We start from the raw sequence: 21,687 nt of genomic DNA, 5'->3' as shown, positions 1-21,687 counted from the left end.
CTCTTCATTCTCTTCTTCCGGCGGTGTCTTCTTACTTCTAGGCCTTGGGCCCCGAGAAAATGGCCGCATACAATACTATGCAAGCGGCCATGTTCTCGTGGCCTATGGGCATCCGCAGTCTGCTCTGCCCGAGGCCCAGAAGAAAGAGGACACCACCGGAAGAAGAGAATGAAGAGGCCGTTCCTGCAGAAGATGGAGGCGGCGCTGAAGAGAGTTCTCTAGCAGCATTGGGGCCTCCCCAGTGCTGTGAAAGAACTCATTTACATACTAACAAAAACCGGGATTGTAGGCGAACGGCAACATGGAGAAGACGACGAAAGGTAGGAGACGAATAGCCTTTCTTAAGGCTATTCCAACGTGGTACTTAGAAAAAATGTCGTCTGAATGATAGGATCCCTTTAAAGGGGTTAGGCAAAATTTGCAAATTTTCATCTATACACAGGCATGCCGCAAGGGTTGTGCCAAGTTTACAACAAATCACCTATCCCGTGGAAGCTTGGAACAACCCCTTTACTTCAATCGACTCCTGTGTGCCACTCTGCAAGTCTTTGATTGTCTGAGCATGCTGGGAGTTTAGGAATCAACTTCAGGAAGATCCTGTAAACCCTGCCCATGCATACAGGCTGCACCCATAGAAGGGAAGCTAAGCACCTCCCCTGAGGAGCCAAGAGTGAGCAAGTTAGATAACTAAGTAAAGTGTCCCTTCCTAAACAGAGTGAAAAGCCACTAAAGAGCAACCCTTGCTCTAGTGGACCCGTTCCGTCCAAGTTTTGCTTTTCATTTGAATGATCAACATGCTTCCCTTAGCATTACTAGTTGGTCATCTAGGTTTATAGAAACTGGATACACAATGATCAGTCCATCACCGCAGTCACATTGTGTGACCAAAAATGATGATGTCATCCCTCAGTTCCTTCATCACATATGCATAAACTCCGCCTCTTAGTTTGAGGAAACCATTGCAGGGTACGGGCTTAACCTGTGAGGTTGTTTTAATAGTCACTAGCATTGTATCTGCCACGAATGATTCCAGTGACATAGGGAGACTTCTATCCAGTGAAGTCCATACACACAAATCTGCTCTGTCACATCTCCGCTCTTATCTCCTACATCCATGAGATCTGTTGTGACTCATCCTGAATGTAAAAATACACAGGATTATATCATAGTGCCGGCACGACCAATGGAGGCAGACTCCAGAAGCCACAGTCAACATGTTCGCTGCACATGAACGTGACATCTCCAAGGTCATACAGAAAATATACAGTAAAGTTCTGGAAGCTTCAGGAAACAGAAATCTAATGTAGCAGAAATAACAATGGTAACTTCATTAGCAAACCGCCATTATACTGATACAAAGCTCCAAAGCCCCAGCCTTCATACTGTCATAGACATTTTCCTTGAAGTCACTGGGAAAGATCACCAGAACCAGCACATCACCCCAGCCCTGCAGATAGATAGGATAGAGTCACCAGACCCAGCATATCACCCCAGCCCTGCAGATAGATAGGTTACTGTCACCAGACCCAGCATATCACCCCAGCCCTGCAGATAGATAGGTTACTGTCACCAGAACCAGCATATCACCCCAGCCCTGCAGATAGATAGGATAGAGTCACCAGACCCAGCATATCACCCCAGCCCTGCAGATAGATAGGTTACTGTCACCAGACCCAGCATATCACCCCAGCCCTGCAGATAGATAGGTTACTGTCACCAGACCCAGCATATCACCCCAGCCCTGCAGATAGATAGGTTAGTGTCACCAGAACCAGCATATCACCCCAGCCCTGCAGATAGATAGGTTAGTGTCACCAGAACCAGCATATCACCCCAGTCCTGCAGATAGATAGGATAGTGTCACCAGAACCAGTATATTACCCCAGCCCTGCAGATAGATAGGTTAGTGTCACCAGAACCAGTATATCACTCCAGCCCCGCAGATAGATAGGTTATAGTCACCAGACCCAGCATATCACCCCAGCCCTGCAGATAGATAGGTTAGTGTCACCAGTACCAGCATATCATCCCAGTCCTGCAGATAGATAGGTTAGTGTCACCAGACCCAGCATATCACCCCAGCCCTGCAGATAGATAGGTTAGTGTCACCAGAAACAGCATATCACCCCAGCCCTGCAGATAGATAGGTTAGTGTCACCAGACCCAGCATATCACCCCAGCCCTGCAGATAGATAGGTTACTGTCACGAGAACCAGCATATCACCCCAGCCATACAGATAGATACCATCTTAGGTATTGTTGAGATGAGTAGATTTGGGACTCTTGACTGATATCCAGATCAGAATAGCTACAAAGATTGTCTTTTGCTCTGGAGGACACAACATGTCCATGCATTACAGAAAGCCCATTGATTTCAGCGAGAACTTAATTTCTCCAGTGGTGGCACTGCAGGGAATGGCTACACTTGTTGCCATGTTCCTTCTCAGATTACAGTTGATCACTCGAGGTCCTTCCTCAGGGACCTGCCAACAAAAATCAAAGCAGGGAATCCATTTAATTTGAGTTATACAGACACCAGGTGAACATTATAAATAATAATTCTGCTTTGATCATCCAATACTACCATTTGTATTCACCGTGCTATGAGCGGATCTCATTATACTCCGTGGCAGATTTAGAGGGTTGATACAAAATCTTCTCAATTGCTACAATAAATCTCCAGGTTCTTCAGATTACAGGATGATAATGTATCACAGAGAACGCCGAGCGTAATAATTACCAAGTCATACATCGCAGGACATGTCTTACTCTTGTTTATTACTCTGACTACAGAGATATCTTTGTGAAATAATGTTTACAAATCCATAGATTAATGGGATTATGGGGTTATCCAGATCAGAATTTGAGCTGCAATCTGAGCCTCTCAGTAGTAGTAGTAGATTCCAAATAACTGGATAACCGGAACCAGCATATCACCCCAGCCCTGCAGATAGATAGGTTACTGTCACCAGAACCAGCATATCACCCCAGTCTTGCAGATAGATAGGTTAGTGTCACCAGAACCAGCATATCACCCCAGTCCTGCAGATAGATAAGTTAGTGTCACCAGAACCAACATATCACCCCAGCCCTACAGATAGATAGGTTACTGTCACCAGACCCCAGCATATCACCCCAGCCCTGCAGATAGATAGGTTACTGTCACCAGACCCAGCATATCACCCCAGCCCTGCAGATAGATAGGTTACTGTCACCAGACCCAGCATATCACCCCAGCCCTGCAGATTGATAGGTTAGTGTCACCAGACCCAGCATATCACCCCAGCCCTGCAGATAGATAGGTTAGTGTCACCAGAACCAGCATATCACCCCAGTCCTGCAGATAGATAAGTTAGTGTCACCAGAACCAGCATATCACCCCAGCCCTACAGATAGATAGGTTACTGTCACCAGACCCCAGCATATCACCCCAGCCCTGCAGATAGATAGGTTAGTGTCACCAGAACCAGCATATCACCCCAGCCCTGCAGATAGATAGGTTAATGTCACCAGAACCAGTATATCACCCCAGCCCTGCAGATAGATAGGTTAGTGTCACCAGACCCAGCATATCACCCCAGCCCTGCAGATAGATAGGTTAGTGTCACCAGAACCAGCATATCACCCCAGCCCTGCAGATAGATAGGTTAGTGTCACCAGAACCAGTATATCACCCCAGCCCTGCAGATAGATAGGTTAGTGTCACCAGAACCAGCATATCACCACAGTCCTGCAGATAGATAGGTTAGTGTCACCAGAACCAGCATATCACCCCAGCCCTGCAGATAGATAGGTTACTGTCACCAGAACCAGCATATCACCCCAGCCCTGCAGATAGATAGGTTAGTGTCACCAGAACCAGCATATCACCCCAGCCCTGCAGATAGATAGGTTAGTGTCGGGAAAATCAAACAGTGCCTTCTGCCTCCATTGCCAAGATATCACTGTTTTTGTCAATATGCAAATTAGCTCTTTGGAGCAATGAGGATGTTATCATTGCTCCCAAGAGTTCAATATGCTTTCAGCATACTCATATAGATAGGCTTTGGAAACGGTCAGGTACTGAGCTTGGGAAATACATTTTTGACACCAGACAACCCCTTTACGTAAAAACACGTACCTCTACCCTGATTCTATAAAACATATTGTTCCCTCCTGATATATTATCTTTATTCTCTATTGCAGAGGGAACGACTGAGAAACATTGAGCGAATCTGCTTCCTGCTAAGGAAGGTAAGTCTGGCGTATTTCATTCTCCTATCACTTGGGTTCCGATTATACACTTTAAGCCTTACCCTAAAATCTTCCATAAAAGTCCAGTTTGAGGGGCATATTTGCATGAGCTCCACCCACTTTTAGGTTAATTTTACTAGTCAATCCTACAAAAACAACAAGACACAGGATACATTTCAGCAACTGAGAAATTTGTTTAAAAGTCATATCCAATATGGCTGCACTTCCTGTTGTCACATACGCAAAATGACAATGTAATTGCCAAACTTTGACTTTTTCACTTATTTATGATATGTCTTAATTTTTTTAATTTTTTTGGATGGACATGCCCTTTAAATTTGGTGGTTGTTATCATTATTGTAGGACATAAATAGGACAAGATACATAATGGGTGTGTGCATCAAAGCCTTATGACCCACCAATTTAGACTCAGATATTTTGTCATCGTTTTTGCGGAAAAAAACAACTTCAGGTCTTAGCACCAATGGTGTCACGGTTATAGAAATGAATTATGAACCTTAAACAAGTGCTGGGAATTCAGCGAGACAGTCCTAACAGTCTGACAGATGGAAGAGATCAGAGATCGATTGTTTCTGCCTGACGGGAGTCTCTATGGAGGTCAGCACAGGAAGGCATGGCTGCCGCCAAAAAGCAGTGAAGAGCCAAATGTGCTGTATTATAGAGTAGAATCTATTGTATTCCTGGCTCTTCTAAATAGACAGTTGTATGTGATCATTTTTTACATCCATTGCTATGTGGCTTCCAAAATTTTTGTCAGGTTTTTGTGGCGGACAATTCTATAATTTTTGTTTTGTTGATACAAACTTGGTAACCACATAGTATTAGTGGCTACTGCAGGGGAGAGGTAGTATTACATGTGTAGGGGCCCCCAAAAGGGCCGCTACTAAAGATGAAACTGCTTTATTAATGCACAGTACATTTTATCATGTTTTGTGATATTTGATGCTGGTTTGTTGCACTTTCCTGCTTTTTCTGGTCTAGGAATCCTGCCATGATGTACACAATAGGGCGGTGCAGTGATAGTGGGTGATGCTGGGGTGATGGTGTAGGGTCCCTGGTGCACTCCCTGCCATGTGACTCCTGTGTGTTGGTGTTTTAGGTGCCCATGGTGTTAGGTTTGTATGAAGGCATAGGAGACAGGGTGGCAGGTGATGCCCGCGACTCCGTTTACTTGGCACAGTGTCACTCAGTTGGGTTTTTTTCGGACCCAAAATCTATTTAAATAAAGGGTTCCCTCACTTATCTATACCTGTTATTAAAATCTTGAGTGCCCGCAATTCTGCCAAGATCCCAACCACATGTTATATCCTGAACTTTTGGCTATGGCTCCTCCGAGACTCTCTTAGGACTAGTTCACATGGGGTCTTTTGGCATCGGATTTTGACGTGGAATCTGCCTCAAAATCCACTGCCAAAAATGGCACCCATTGACTTCAATGGGAGCCGCTCGCTTCTTTTTTCCGCTAACTAGTAGCGGAAGAAGGAAGCGAGCTGCCCTACCTTGCCGCGGTTTCTGGCAGCCATGACGGAATGTGTACACACTGAACGCCGTGTGAACTAGCCCTTACTACATTTCACATGTTTCCTTGTGCTACCTCACAAGGAGTGTAAGGAATCATCTAAAACCCTCCCTCCCTATCTTGCTCACCTCCCACTTCCCCCCATTTTTGTCAGGTTGCTTTCCCCAACCTCTGAAAGGCCTGCCTCCCTCATAGGTCCGGCCCTTGTCGTAGGCCCTCACCTTATAACTACGACAACGTTCTTGGCTGTCACATGACTGGCCCAGCATGAAAAATAAGGCAGCACATTAAGTAAACAAGTAAATGGAGGAAATGTTGTTTATGGGGAGTAGATGGGGCTACATTATTCAACTCTGGTCCTGGACAATCCCTTTAAGGCTGAAGTCCCACGTTGTAGAAACGCAGCTTTTTTTGTTGCAGATTTTGCTGCAATTTTTTAAGCGTCAAGAATGGCTACAAAAAGAATGGGAAATATCTAGGGATTTCTTACACTTCTTCATTCTGTTCAATCAACTCCTGGCTTTGGCTCAAAAACCGCAACAAAATCTTCAACAAAAAAAGCTGCGTATCCACAATGTGGGGCCTCAGCCATACTCTCAAGAGTAGGTTTTACACATATGGCACGTTACATGCATGGAAAGGAGTAGATATTGCTCCTCATCTGTTCCTCAAGTCCTCTGCCCCTTTCCACCATGGATATCTGAGGCCACCCCTTGAACTTAGTCTTTGCTTCTCAAGCAGTGGCATAACTAGGAATGGCGGGGCCCCGTGGCAAACTTTTGACATGGCCCCCCCTCCCCCTTCCTGACCGACACTGAAGACCTCGACCATTCCCCTCCCCCCACCGCATTCTTGCGCAATCTATTATGCCCCGTAGTGGCCCCTGCACACAGTATTATGCCCCATAGTTGCCCCTGCACACAGTATTATGCCCGATAGTGGTCCCAGTACACAGTAGTATGTACCCATGGTGGCCCCTGCACACAGTATTATGCCCCACTGTGGCCCCTGCACATACTATTACACCCCACTGTGGCCCCTACACACGGTATAATGCCCCATAATGAACAATTATTATACTCTGGGGTCTTTTCAGACCCCAGAGTATAATAATCGGATACCAGGGGGATACAAATATAAAAAAACCACTGTCACTTACCTATCTCCCGCTCCGCTGCAGTCCTCGGTGGTGTCGGCCTTCTTTAATGACGTATTCACATCACGTGACCTGGGACGCAGGCCATTGAAATCAATGGGGAACAAAGCCTCCCATTGATTTCAATGTGTATCGCGCGTATGCCGGCACACATTGAAATGAATGGGATCTGTTTTGAAATGCCACGCTCTGACACGTGTATACTTGCCTGAATGCGCGTGTGAACTGCCCCTTAGAGAAACACAGGGCAGGTTTTGGCCGTGGGCACCAAAGTTTCCTAATGGCAATTGCAGTGGAGATATTCACAATAAATTGTGTACAAGTTTGTGTTAAGCTTTACTTACATAAAAATGGAGAGTCCATTTAAATCTTGCACAAAGTAAAATAAGAAAAAAACCTGTTTAAAGATATTAAATTTGCGCAGTACAAGTGTCTTGTAATTACTGCTGAAGACGACAAGGACGGTAGAGAAGTAATCATGTCAGTCCCATCACTCATAACAATAAGACACCATAGGAAACTTACAAACCTCCAGCTGAGGACTCTGCGCCCGGAACAATGGCTGGAAATTATCCCAGAATCAGTGGCATCCGTCTCGTTACAGTAACAAGGAGCGAGACAAATATAAGACGTGCTGGCGGTTGTTTTCTATTATACCTCGTGTTATATTTAATATTTAATTGGATGAGGACTTACAGGGCGGTGTATACAGGAGAGCCAGAGTTGGTTCTTTCTTAGCTACCTTACAAGTTTCAATAACATCTTCTTTTGGACAAGAAGTTTCCGGAATATGTTGTACTACTGAAAATAGGTTGGAGTATCTCCTACTTTATATAGGTTGGAGTATCTCCTACTGTATATAGGTTGGAGCATCTCCTACTGTGTATAGGTTGGAGTATCTCCTACTGTAGATTATCTCCTACTGTATATATGTTGGACTTCCTCCTACTGTATATAGGTTGGAGTATCTCCTACTGTATATAGGTTGGAGCATCTCCTACTGTATATATGTTGGACTTCCTCCTACTGTATATAGGTTGGAATATCTCCTACTGTATATGGGTTTCAGTGTCTCCTACAGTATATAGGTTCGAGTATCTACTACTGTATATAGGTTGGACGATCTCCTATTGTATATAGGTTTGAGTATCTCCTACTGTATATAAGTTAGTTGCAATCTAACAAGTACGGTAGCCAAACACGTCATCAATACTTACCTGTCACCAATACTCCATATGATAGGTCATCAATATGTAATAGGTTTGGGGGTCTGACATCTAGGACCCACACTGACCAGCTGTTTGAGACCACAGTATTCTGGTGACAATAGCCCACAGCCTTCTAAGACTAGGTCATCAATATTTAACTCCCTGAAAACCCCTTCAAGGGGGACCTTTCACACCTCCACCATCTCAATCTCTTAGCATCATTTAATAGCTGCCCCTCCACTGATTCGAGCACAGTTGGAATTTTTTTTTCTAGCCCCCACCATTCCTGAGCAATCAGTGTTATTAACTTCAGCACCATAAGGCTCTGTCAGGTATGCGGGTACCTGACTCTTTGCTCCAGGTCAGGACTGCCCACCTCACAGTAGAGAGCCTACTTAGTATATTGGGTACAGAAAATCATCACTGATTGCTCAGGAACGGTGGGGACTAGAGAAAAAAATCCAACTGTGCCAGAATCAGCATATGGGTGGCTATTAAAGGATGCAAAGAGATGGATTTGGAGGAGGTGATGGATCATGAAGCAGTGTCTGACACTTACCATCACTGTGTGAGACACTTGTAGGGCACTGTAAGACACTTATAGGCCACTGCATGGTACAATAGGGTTTTGTTTGGTAGTGTAGGGGGGCACTATATGGCGTTATGAACGGGATTTAGACTTCTTTATACTTTATACTATTAACCCTTCTATTCCTGAAAGCATTCATACGTTGCAGCCTTATTTTGACACCTTTGCCTAAAACTTTTACACCACCTTGTAGATCTTCTAGAAGGTTCTTCTTGACTTTTACAAGAAGTGACAAGCTTGCTTTCCTCGCCCTCCATGTTGTTTGCTCTGTTGAGACAATCGTCTCTCTGCGGAGTGCCCTCATTCCCTACCTAAACTACTAATACTTTGTAAATGACATTCAATTTTAGGTAATGTCCCTTTGAGTCCCCCAATGATTGCATATTACCCCCCATAAGGACATGACGCATATAGCTAATATTCTATTTAAAGTGGCGGCAGTAATTAATTCTGCCTTGCCGGAGGTACATGTTTTATTCATGGCCATATTTTTGTGAAGCTCTTGTGATGTAAAGTCTCCATCGCTGGCTGCCCGCAAGATGTGTCACAACTTTTGACAAAGCCATAAATATTTCATGAGTTCTGTAGGAAGAGCAGGTTTGTGCCAGGTAGGTAATCCTTTATAGATTGTAGGTGGCACAGTGCGTGGTGTTGATATGCGAGGATGTGATTTACAGACGGCAGTGGTAGTCACATTAACCCATTATCTACCAAGGATAGGACAATGAGACTGCTATGGAGAATATACAGTACTTACCCAGTGGCGTAACTAGGAATGGCGGGGACCCATGGCAAACTCTTGACATGGCCCCTCCCTGACTGACACCGAAGACCCCGACCGACCCCCCCCCCCATTCCTGCGTGCACTATTATGCCCCATAGTGGCCCCTGCACACAGTATTATGCCCCATAGTGGCCCCTGCACACAGTTTTATGCCCCATAGTGGTCCCTGCACACAGTATTATGCCCCATGGTGGCCCCTGCACACAGTATTATGCCCCATAGTGGCCCCTGCACACAGTATTATCCCCCATAGTGGCCTCTGCACACAGTATTATGTCCCATACTGGCCCCTGCACACAGTATTATGCCCCATAGTGGCCCCTGCACACAGTATTATACCCCATAGTGGCCCCTGCACACAGTATTATACCCCATAGTGGCCCCTGCACACAGTATTATACCCCATAGTGGCCCCTGCACACAGTATTATACCCCATAGTGGGCCCTGCACAAAGTATTATACCCCATTGTGTCCCCTTCACCCAGTATTATGTCCCAGTGTGGACACCCATGAACAATTATTATACTCTGGGGTCCTTTCAGACCTCAGAGTATAATAATCAGAGACCCAGGAGGGATACAAACATAAAAAACCCACTGTTACTTACCTATCCCTGCACCATCTGTGCAGGCCCCGGTCATGTGACGTCTGAGACATCACACAAGTAGGCCTGAAGCCTACTATATGTTCCCTTACCTCTCCTGGGCCTCCAATCATTATACTCGGGGGTCTGAAAAGACCCCCGAGTATAATAATATAGTTTGTGGGGCCCGCGGCATCACTTATCGATCCCAGCTGCCAGGATCGGTAAGTAAATAGGGCCCGTTACTGGCTGCAGTTACTCCAGCCGGTAACAGCCCATTAAAAAAATATAAAAAAACGCAGCAGTAGCGGCTGTTGCTGGGCCCCTAATGTCCCGGGCCCTGTGGCAGCCGCTACCGCTGCTACCCCAGAAGTTACGTCCCTATACTTACCTACAACAGATATGTAACTATTATGCCTTTAAAGGGAACATGTCACCAAAAATGACCTACTTTTAAGCCAATTTTTTAAAGAAGTTTTTGTTTTATTTTTAATTTTTTATGTCACAATCTATATTTTTATTTAAAAAAAAGTCCTATATCCATCATTTTCTCACTAATAGACCGACACTTGACAGTTCTGCGGTGGTTTTCTTTGCAGCAGTCACTTCAGGATTACAATAGAAGATAACACCTCTATATAGAACAGCACTGAGGTTTTACCTTTCATTGTACTTCGTCTGTTATAATTGGGTAACTGCTGCCCCATCCCCCAGTGTTCACAGCACAGCATTTGAGGATCCTTTCCCTTTAAGGTCACATCTTCTCATCCTTCCTATCCTATTCCCATACAGTGTATATCTCTCTGCACATATCTTTGGTGCACGGCCATGTCACCAGTGTATTAGGCCTCTTTCCAAGCTCCCCACCGGCTGCGGGAGTCATCGTACTGCGAGTTCTTAAAGGTCACGATTTACTCAACTAATTGCTTAAGCAACTAGAAAAGCGAGGAGGGAAAGGTCACACTGTCGGCTTTTATTGTGCATTTATTTTTTATCCGATCATTAAATCTCTGTATTAAATGCCTGAGTGAATGCTAAATATTTTATTGACTCTGCGGCCTGTGGCGAGACCTCTAGGCCAGTGTCCCATATGTAATGGCTAGAGATTGGCTGTATCACTTACTCTCAATGTACTTCAGTAGGTTTCAATTTGCAGCCATTCACCTGGAGTAAACTACGACAAGCCTGTGTGAATACATCCAGGGGTGGGATTAGAATTTTTAAAGGGGTTGTCCATGACACACCAAAATACGACAGATTATCAGTGTCAGGTCAGTCGGGGGTTAGAGCCAATCAGCTATTTCGGCCACCTGAAGCCATATAGGAAATATACAGCCAGATGCAACTTTGCAGAACTGCTGTTCCAGGTGCCAACACTACAAACAGGAAGCTATATGTAGTGTACAGAGCTCTGCACACAGGCCTAGGCTTAAAACGGTTTCTGGCCTAAGTCAGAAAGTGGTAGGGCAGGAAGCCTATGGCTTCCTGCTCTACCAAAGTAAAAACCAGACTGAAGCACGGAGCTTCTGCTTCCGCCTGGTGCTGTCACACTGTGTACATGACATGGGCCCACTGGATAGGGGATAACTGCTTGATAGGTAGGTGACTGAATTCTGGAACCCTTAAAGATCCCTTGTCCTGCAGTCCTTCAAGCAGTAAGACCATGACCAGGAAGAACTGTTGTAGATGGCTGAGCACTGTACTTTGCTACTTTTCGGCAGTTTTGTAGAATTGCATGGAGCAGCAATGTACATGTGCCACCGCTGGATAGAAGGTAACTTGACGTACCCCTTTACATTGCTAATTCTAGCAGAATTAAGGTGTTAACTTTTGAAATTCCAATCCAGCATCTTCTGACTCCCACAAACTTCCCCCCGTCTAAGGTGGCGGCCTTATGTATTATACATAATAGCACCGGTACAATGTAGGCGACTGCTGTAAGTATCTCATCACTCTAATGAACAGCTATAACATCGCTGCCTGCACATTGCTATTTTAATCCTGGGCAACTAGCGTACTCCATCTAGGAGGTGACATCATGGAATAAAAATGCATCTATGTAGGAGACAATTTCAGTTTCTCAAGGTGACCTGGACATTTTGGGGCTCTCAAAAACTTTGACAGACAGTTGATTATAGATAGGTATTATATATTTTTTTTAAAAAAAATTGTTTATTTATGAAAATTTGTAACAATAAAGAAACACAACATGTCTACCAAGCCAGAGGAGATCACAAAGAACAGTACAATAGAAAATGACGAAATTACAAATGGTAAACTAGGTAGAAACAAAAAGAAAAAGGGGAGACAGGGAAGACAAACACAAACCAGACAAGACAAGGCTGGGGAAAGGGAGGGAGAAAAAAACAGAAGTTCCAGAAGGCGGTGGAATTACAGAGGCTGGGTGGCCCAGAACGAGTCCCACAGGTCCCAAACGGCGTGAAACCGCTCCTCCTCATCGTTAAGCACGGCTGTTAGGTATTCCAGGGAGCGCGCATTCCTGATCCTGCAGTATAACTCCTCCAGGGATGGGGGTGCTGACTGACGCCAATATTTAGCAATCAAACACCGGGCAGAAGTGAGAAGAAACAGAAAAAGTCGCAGGGCCGGCTTGCGCAGTTTCAGTGGAGGGAGATTAAGGAGATAGGTTTTAGGGGATAGAGGGAGGCAAATGCCGAGAACCCGGCACAAAAGGTCCTGAACCTGAGTCCAGTAAGGGAGCAGGGAGGGACAAGACCAAAACAGATGAAAGATGTGTGCAGGGCGTGCACCACATCTCCAACAGCAATCCGGAATAGAGCTATCAAAGGAATGGAGGAGAGCCGGCGTGTGGTACCAATGCATCAACATTTTAAAGAAGTTTTCTTTATGAGTCACACAATTCGAGGTCCTGAAACCCCTGCTCCAGATAAGGGACCATTCTTCTGTCGAGATAGGTTGACCCAGATAGACCTCCCATCGTGTCATATACGAGTGTGCAGGCGGGATATCAGGTGAGGGGTCAGATAAAAAGCGATATATATCGGAAACCAGTCCTCTAGTTCCAGTGCTAGCTTTACAAATTCTCTCAAACGACGTAGGGACAGGTGCCACAGGACCCCGAAAGATAAAAGAAGCAAGGTGGGAAATCTGAATATATGTGAACTCACTGGACCCAGGAAGGCCAAAGCGGGATCGCAATTCGGCAAAAGACAGCAAAGAACGAGTCCTATGATCAATAATATCAGCGAGCCGAAAGAGGCCCGCCTTCAACCAAGGGCCCGCCACAGGCCCAGTGAGTCCAGGCGGAAAGTGGGAGTGTAGAAGGAAGGGCGTCATAGACGAGCTGGGGGAAGAAATAGGGAAACGGGACAAACAGGAGCGCCAGACATCCCTGGTAAGTGCCATGGGACCCAACAAGCTAGGTCTAGGGGGCGAATATGGATTAGACCATATCAATGAAGCAGGATGATGCGGAGCCAACCACAGCTTCTCAATCTCCATCCACTTAGAATAGGCATGAAGAGCAGACCAGGCCGGAATCCTACGTAGCTGAGCAGCCCAATAATATAACACCAGGTCAGGAAAAGAAAGCCCTCCCCTCGACTTCGGAGTCATCATCAGATGTCGCGAAAGCCTATGTCTCCCTCCGGCCCACACAAACCGAAGAAGCGAGCCCTGTAGCGCCCGAAGATCCTTAAGAGGAACAGGAATCGGGAGGGTCTCAAACAAATATAGCAATTTAGGCAGCACGGTCATCTTAACCGCAGCTATGCGACCAAAATGGGACAAAGGCAGACCCCGCCACCTGATAAGAAGGGCCTGAACATGCCTATAAAGTGGAGGGAAATTCGCCTGATACAATTGAGAGAAAGACCCAGTCAGATGTATGCCTAAGTATTTTAAGGAGGAGGACCTCCACGTATACGGAAAGGAGGCCTGAAGGCCAGCCAAGGTAGAGGGGTGAACGCGGATGGGGAGCGCCTCAGTCTTAGAAGTATTAACCTTGTAACCAGATAAACGGCCAAATTTGGTAAGAATAGCATGAAGATTGGGAAGGGAAACGTGAAGATTAGTAAGGGTAAGGAGAATATCATCCGCAAACAAAGAAAACTTAAACTCTTTGTCACGGACTCGAACCCCAGAAACATCAGGGCACAGCCGAATGGCCGCCGCCAAGGGCTCAATGCAGAGGACAAAGAGGAGAGGTGATAGCGGGCAACCCTGTCTAGTACCGTTATACAGGCGAAACGGAGGGGAGGAAGCATGAGGAAGCTTAATCGTAGCAGAGGGGGATGAGTAGAGGCTCCGAATGGCCGACAAAAAGGGTCCCCGAAAGCCATAAGACGAAAGAGTCTCAAAGAGAAAGGGCCAGCCCAGGCGATCAAACGCCTTTTCCGCGTCTAAACTGAGTACCAACAGCTCCGACTCAGAGCGCGACGCAACGTCGATTAGATCAATAGCCCTCCTAGTATTGTCAGATAGGTATTATATTATAGGTATATCATAACCCTTGGGTATGCCCTTTGTTCTGGTCATTGCATTGGGACCGCCACCTATTTCAGGACAGAAGAGCTTTGTACACCACACGAGTGAGACTGTTTCCTTAAACTCCATAGTAAACAATGGACATGACTAGTGTCGAATGAGGTTCCTTGGGTTCCCCAGACAAAATTATTCTAGGTCTATACACAATATCTGAGCACTGAGCTGATCTTATATGAGTAGATGGTGTTACCAAAGGAGGATCAGGTACTAGATAGCAGCAGTTCTTCAAACATCCCCAAGGGGAAGTACTAATACACTACTGTGACCAAGGGATCTCCTTTAAACAAAGGTTAACCCTGAGGAGAGAGACTGCGCTGGACCTGTATATAGTAAAATGTTATACTTTATTGTAGACACTTCATTAGCACACAGTGAAGTGTCTACAATAAAGTATAATATTTTACAATATACAGGTCCAGCGCAGTCTCTCTTCTCAGGGTTCACCTTTGTTTAAAGGAGATCCCTTGGTGATATTAGAAAATTATTCTAGGGGCGTACCCTCTAACAACCCCTAGAAAATAGACCTTGGTACCCTGGAAATTTGGGTGTCTTCTTCTGTACCATTATTGTGTTAAAGCCTGGACTGGAGAAACCTCTAATACTCTGGTGGGACAGTCTGACACTGGACATGACTTGCCTTCACGTCACCAATTTTTGCAGGACAGGTTTAACCAGGCTCAATGACAATATAGGATCGTTGTTCTCTTGATAGCTAGCTAGCTAGCTAGCTAGATAGATTCTCCGGGATCGGTCTTGTTGCTGCACTGGACGTCCTGTGACGGGCACCCATCTCAGCCGCTCCGGGTTTGGGGATCTGAACCTGACTCCCTTTCGATTGGATGAGGGCAACGGAGGTCATTGCCCGTCCCTTCCAAACGACACCCGTCTATCTCTTAGGACCGACTGACCCATGTTTAACTGCTGTTCACATGGAACCCTTCTCCACTTCAGCCTTCAAAGTTCTCGTTTGAATATTTGCTACTACCACCAAGATCTGCATCTGTGGCGGCTCCGCACGGGCCCTCACCCGGGGCTTCCGCACTCAATGTGGCGGCCCTCCTACTCGTCACAGCCTAGCCCCCACAGGCATAGGTCATCGCCGGTGACAGCTGGGTATGGGCCCGACACTCCAGCCCCATCCATTTTCAGGGCTAGTTGACTCAGCAGGTGAGTTATTACACACTGCTTAGCGGATAGATAGATAGATAGATAGATAGATAGATAGATAGATAGATAGATAGATAGATAATCCCAGTACCAAGAGCCCCTACCTTTCAGACATCGGGCCCCTATCCTTAGATTAGATGCTATATATAAGTATTGTTGGAATGCCCCTATAATTTCTTTAATAAAATATACTGGTAACTTTCATGTTTTTCAGTTGGTGCTTCCGGAGTATTCTATTCACAGCCTGTTCTGCATCATGTTCCTATGCGCTGAAGAATGGTTAACCCTTGGGCTGAACGCTCCATTACTCTTCTACCATATCTGGCGGTAATAACTTTTATCACTCAATGTATGACAGTGACCCCCATTTTTTGCATGCATCAGTAGTGCATGTGAATACCTGAAACGTCTGTAGTTCCTCTTTTCCACCCCTGCTGAATATCCGTAAATGTTCAGAAACCTCTACAGTGACCTGCTGGTCAGTAAATACAGTAATCAGAAAACCGGGAGGAGAGGAGATGCAGCTGCAGCATCTCTCTCTAAGTGTGTATGTGAGAAGGAGGAGGGAGTAGCAAGAGGAGCTATCTGATTGGTTCAGGGCATCGCTCTTACATCACTGCAGCTGGAGACCGGCATGGAGAAGGTTATACCTTGCAATGGTAATCACACGTTGCATTGTGGGTAATGACAGTCTATGCACCATTGTTTACCTTGTCATCTTTATCTATCCCCAGGTACTTCCACTGCCCGGCAGATAGCTCGGAGTTGGCGTACGATCCACCTGTAGTAATGAATGCCAGCACCTTGAGTTATTGTCAAAAAGAAGCCTGGTGCAAGCTAGCATTCTATCTCCTTTCCTTCTTCTATTATCTATACTGGTAAATTCCAAGATTTGAGTTATTTTTTGTTAAGAATATGACACTAGCAGTAGGAGTGGGGCTGTCAAGGGTATATGTAGGATTTTCCATAGGGGGTTCTGGTGTAGGGGGATGCGCAATATCACAGATTGGGAATTATCATAGATGAGTTTCCCACATTCAGTATAAAACCCCTTTACTGCTCTGACACTGTATATTGTTACCTAACACAGTTGTCTGTCCCCGGGTCCTACAGAATATAATGTCTCCAGGTTCCACAGAGTAAAATATCTGTAGGTTCCACACAGTATAATGCCACCAGATCCTACACTGTATAATGTCTTCAGGTCCCGTCCCACACAGTATAATGCCCCCAGGTCCTACACTGTATAATGCCCCCAGGTCCTACAATGTATAATGTCTCCAGGTCCCAGACAGTATAATGCCCCCAGGTCCTACACTGTATAATGCCCCCAGGTCCTGCAATGTATAATGTCTCCAGGTCCCAGACAGTATAATGCCCCCAGGTCCTACACTGTATAATGCCCCCAGGTCCTGCAATGTATAATGTCTCCAGGTCCCAGACAGTATAATGTCCCCAGGTCCTACACTGTATAATGTCTCCAGGTCCCAGACAGTATTATGCCCCCAGGTCCTACACTGTATAATGCCCCCAGGTCCTGCAATGTATAATGTCTCCAGGTCCCAGACAGTATAATGCCCCCAGGTCCTACACTGTATAATGCCCCCAGGTCCTGCAATGTATAATGTCTCCAGGTCCCAGACAGTATAATGTCCCCAGGTCCTACACTGTATAATGTCTCCAGGTCCCAGACAGTATTATGCCCCCAGGTCCTACACTGTATAATGCCCCCAGGTCCTACAATGTATAATGTCTTCAGGTCCCAGACAGTATAATGCCCCCAGGTCCTACACTGTATAATGTCTTCAGGTCCCAGACAGTATAATGCCCCCAGGTCCTACACTGTATAATGCCCCCAGGTCCTACACTGTATAATGTCTCCAGGTCCCAGACAGTATAATGTCCCCAGGTCCTACCCTGTATAATGTCTCCAGGTCCCAGACAGTATAATGCCCCCAGGTCCTACACTGTATAATGTCTCCAGGTCCTACACTGTATAATGTCTTCAGGTCCTACAATGTATAATGTCTCCAGGTCCCAGACAGTATAATGCCCCCAGGTCCTACACTGTATAATGCCCCCAGGTCCTACACTGTATAATGTCTCCAGGTCCCAGACAGTATAATGTCCCCAGGTCCTACACTGTATAATGTCTCCAGGTCCCAGACAGTATAATGCCCCCAGGTCCTACACTGTATAATGTCTCCAGGTCCCAGACAGTATAATGCCCCCAGGTCCTACACTGTATAATGTCTCCAGGTCCCAGACAGTATAATGCCCACAGGTCCTACACTGTATAATGTCCCCAGGTCCTACACTGTATAATGTCCCCAGGTCCTACACTGTATAATGTCTCCAGGTCCCAGACAGTTTAATGCCCCCAGGTCCTACACTGTATAATGCCCCCAGGTCCTACAATGTATAATGTCTTCAGGTCCAACACAGTATAATGCCCCCAGGTTCCACAGAATTTTATGTCCCCGAGTCCCACAGAATATAATGTCTCAGGATCCTACAGAATATAATGTCCCCAGGTCCCTCACCGTATAATGTCAGCTGGTCCCACACTGTATAATGCCCCCAGGACCCACACAGTGTATCATTGTAATGAGCCCACACAGGACGGAGCTTGGGACGTGATTGGTGAGTATGATTCTCCTTAAGGACTCCCTAATCCCTTTCTGGCGTCTACATCAGTGCAATGAGTCCAAGGAAGCCCTATTAACTGTGAAATCACCCGATCATGTATGCACCTTTGAAAGCTTTTCAACAGATTACTTTTACTCCATAGTTATTTGCCCCCCACCCCCATCATCAGTATGTCTTTGAAGTGTGTGAGTAAACCAACGCAAACACAGGGAGAACATACAAACTCCTTGTAGATGTTGTCCTTGGCAGGATTTGAACACAGGACTCCAGCGCTGCAAGGTTGGAGTGCTAACCACTGAGCCACCCTTGTACTCCATACTTGTACCAGAGAATAATTAATCAGTATAGGGCTTCATGTACATTTCTGTTTTACAGATCCATGTTGTATCACCTGCCATATACCTCTTTGTACTCCTATGGCACAGAGCTTGCCTATGGATTTGAAATATGGATGCATTGGCTGGCCATACACTTAAAGTCAATCACTATTTATCTCAACCTCCCCAAACACATGTATGGTCTCATCCGCCGAGCATGCATGTATTTTGAATGGGAAGAGGGGATTAAATCCACTGCATTAGTCATCCATTCCTCCCAAAATAGGAGCATTCCCATCTGGACTTTTATGGTTATATCCTCAAGAGCCACGGGTGATTGCTCAACTATTATCAGAACTCCTGTACAAGTCAATGGCAGGACCGAAACATACATGACCATCTCTCCCAACATTCTGTATGTTCTTGAGATACGTCCAGTTACCTGTATCTGTCAGCCCTGTGAATATAGCTATAAATATCTAGATTGGAATATCCCTTAAATCTATGGCTGGCCATCTTTAGTCATTGATGTACACTAGAGTTGAGCGATTGGGATCAGAAAAGATCGGATTCCGATCAGCGACCGAGTAAATTTCACAATCGGGATTGGGATCGGATGGAAAATAATTGGAAATCGGATTTTAAAATCGATCCTGAAATCTCAAGATCGGCTCAACCCCAATGTAGACCTCTTGACTATTTTTAATACATTGCTATCAGTCTTCTAGGATCTTGATACAATTGATGGCTCCTTCTTGTGAGATATCTCACTGTGTCTTCTCTGTTTCTCCAGTATGATATACACATTAATGAGTTCCTAAAAGAGGAAGAATCGAGGAGATTAGAAATCATTAAGAACTTGTCTGGTTTCGAGATCCATGTGATCTATGTGTCCACCAACATCGGGAAAGAACTGGTGGCCCTGGAGATCTGAGAAGGTCCTGACCTTGGATGGTATATATTGTCTATATGTTTATCTACAGGACAACGGGGATCATTGAGGAATACCCGACATTACCTGCTGGATAATAAACTTTATTGACAAATTGTTGGAGAACAGGAGATCAGGTCACCTTGGAGATATGGTCTACAAGATGGCGGCCATCATGGAGTATCCTGACTTCTTCTACATGAGTCTTCTCTATTGCAATAATATACTTTACGGTTTTTTTTTATGTTGATGTCGATGTTGCATTCGGCAGTGGGGACTATGCTAATGGATGAATTTGCTTACATCTCTCTGTATAATTTCATCATCCCGCTCCATATTCCAGTCTTCACATGTCACTACATGGAGATTCCTAATGGACAGGTAATTTCTTCAGAGAGGCGCCGGCTTCGCCGTAGCTGTCGCAAGTGATTACGGATTATTTTTTTCCATCATTCAGCCTTGCATGTGTTCAGTTAAGTCATCTCTCAGTTTGACGTGAAATTATCATATACTATACGCCGAAATGCAAATTCGGGGGCTGGGAATTTGTATTTTGTATATGGATTAGTGTTCAGTTATACTGAGAAGTAAGGCTATCCATAGACACACAGAGAACAGGCGGATTCACATTACTTAAAGGGGATGTCCAATCAACCTCTCTGCTCATTGAACCGGCTGGAAATGTACATACCTTCTTAAAGGGGAAGCCTAGGTACGGAGCGGAAATGATGCCTATTTTAGTAAAATATTGAATTTCTTATAAAATAATAATTTTGTAAAATGTTTAGTTTTTGTTCTTCTGTTATCCCTCCTGGAAATGTAAGAATACATTGACAACTGGGTGTTACCATTTTCCTTGTTTAATGTCCCTGTACATTGTACAGTCAATGTTTTCTGTGTCAGGCTATATAAGATAAGATAATCCTTTAATAGTCCCACATTGGGGAAATTTCAGAAAAATTATATAGGTGAATAACTATTGACAAGGTTGAATGTTAACACCCAGTTGTCAATTTCTAACATCTATACATTGTCATTAGTCAGGGGCGTAGATTGAGGGGGTGCAGAGGGTGCAGTTGCACCAGGGCCCAAGAGGCCATAAGCATTGCATTAGTATTGAGATTGCAGCTTCCATCTGGCCAATAAACCAAGAAGACCCCCAGATTCCCCGAACCACACTAAGGTGGATTAAACTCCTTACCACCCGAGACCATCACTATCAAGAATTCGCTGTAGGGATGAGGTAGGAGGCCTCGGACAAAAGATTGCACCCGGGCCCACAAGACTTTAGTGATGTCACTGTCTTTAGGAATGATAAAGGAGCAGAAAACAAGTAATAAGAAACCAAAGCCACTATTAAAGGCAACATCAGCTGAGCCTATAAACCACAATTTCTAAAATCCCTTTAAGTGGGCCTTGCACCACGAGTTGGACGTCAAGTGTTCAGACTCCAGATTTGTAAAAAAAAATAATGTCTATATTCACTGCCAGCAAACAGAAATCTTAAAGAAAAGATCAAATTGCTGAATATAACTGGGAGCTCCAAAAAAATCTAAAATTTACCTATTTGTCTCCATGGTAACAGACTACAAACTCAGTGTAGTCGGAACCTCCAGTCCCATTATGTTTTTGCTTACATACATTTGGTATAGAACACCCGGAAGAGATTAGGACTGCAGAATCGGACTACACACGCTTTGTTTGTAGTCTGTTACCATGGAGACAATCGGTTATCGTTAATCAGGACTCCATTTTTTATTTTCGTTACATTGGGACAATACAAAAAATTGGTTGTCTTCAACATCCGATGTAGAATCTTCACCGTTGACATTGTATCGGTCGATCTGCCTAATATTCTGTATGTCCATGGAGGGTGTATCAAGGGCTGTAGCGTCACACATTCCGTGTTTAGTGACCCGTTCTGACCCGCACATCTCTATACAATTTTACTTGAAGATTCTATGCTGTCGCTCCATTGTTATATGCATGCAAGGATGTGGGT

General features: G+C 45.1%; 1 protein-coding gene across 1 annotated transcript in view; it reads left to right on the top strand.

The window, feature by feature from the left end:
- Window positions 1-20,348, top strand: part of CNIH3 (cornichon family AMPA receptor auxiliary protein 3) — a 39,528-nt gene extending 19,180 nt beyond the window's left edge. Inside the window, exons 3-6 of the mRNA XM_075266504.1 lie at window positions 4,186-4,233; window positions 16,003-16,115; window positions 16,523-16,666; window positions 19,548-20,348. Of these exons, the coding sequence (XP_075122605.1) occupies window positions 4,186-4,233; window positions 16,003-16,115; window positions 16,523-16,666; window positions 19,548-19,575 (333 nt within the window). The 3' untranslated portion in view covers window positions 19,576-20,348. The remainder of the gene's footprint in view (window positions 1-4,185; window positions 4,234-16,002; window positions 16,116-16,522; window positions 16,667-19,547) is intronic.
- Window positions 20,349-21,687: the final 1,339 nt, after the last annotated feature.

This window comes from Leptodactylus fuscus, chromosome 3, assembly GCF_031893055.1.
Source record: "Leptodactylus fuscus isolate aLepFus1 chromosome 3, aLepFus1.hap2, whole genome shotgun sequence".
Classification (NCBI taxonomy): Eukaryota; Metazoa; Chordata; class Amphibia; order Anura; family Leptodactylidae; genus Leptodactylus; species Leptodactylus fuscus.
Note: the sequence above shows the minus strand (reverse complement) of the source record. Positions and strands in the feature narration are given on the sequence as shown.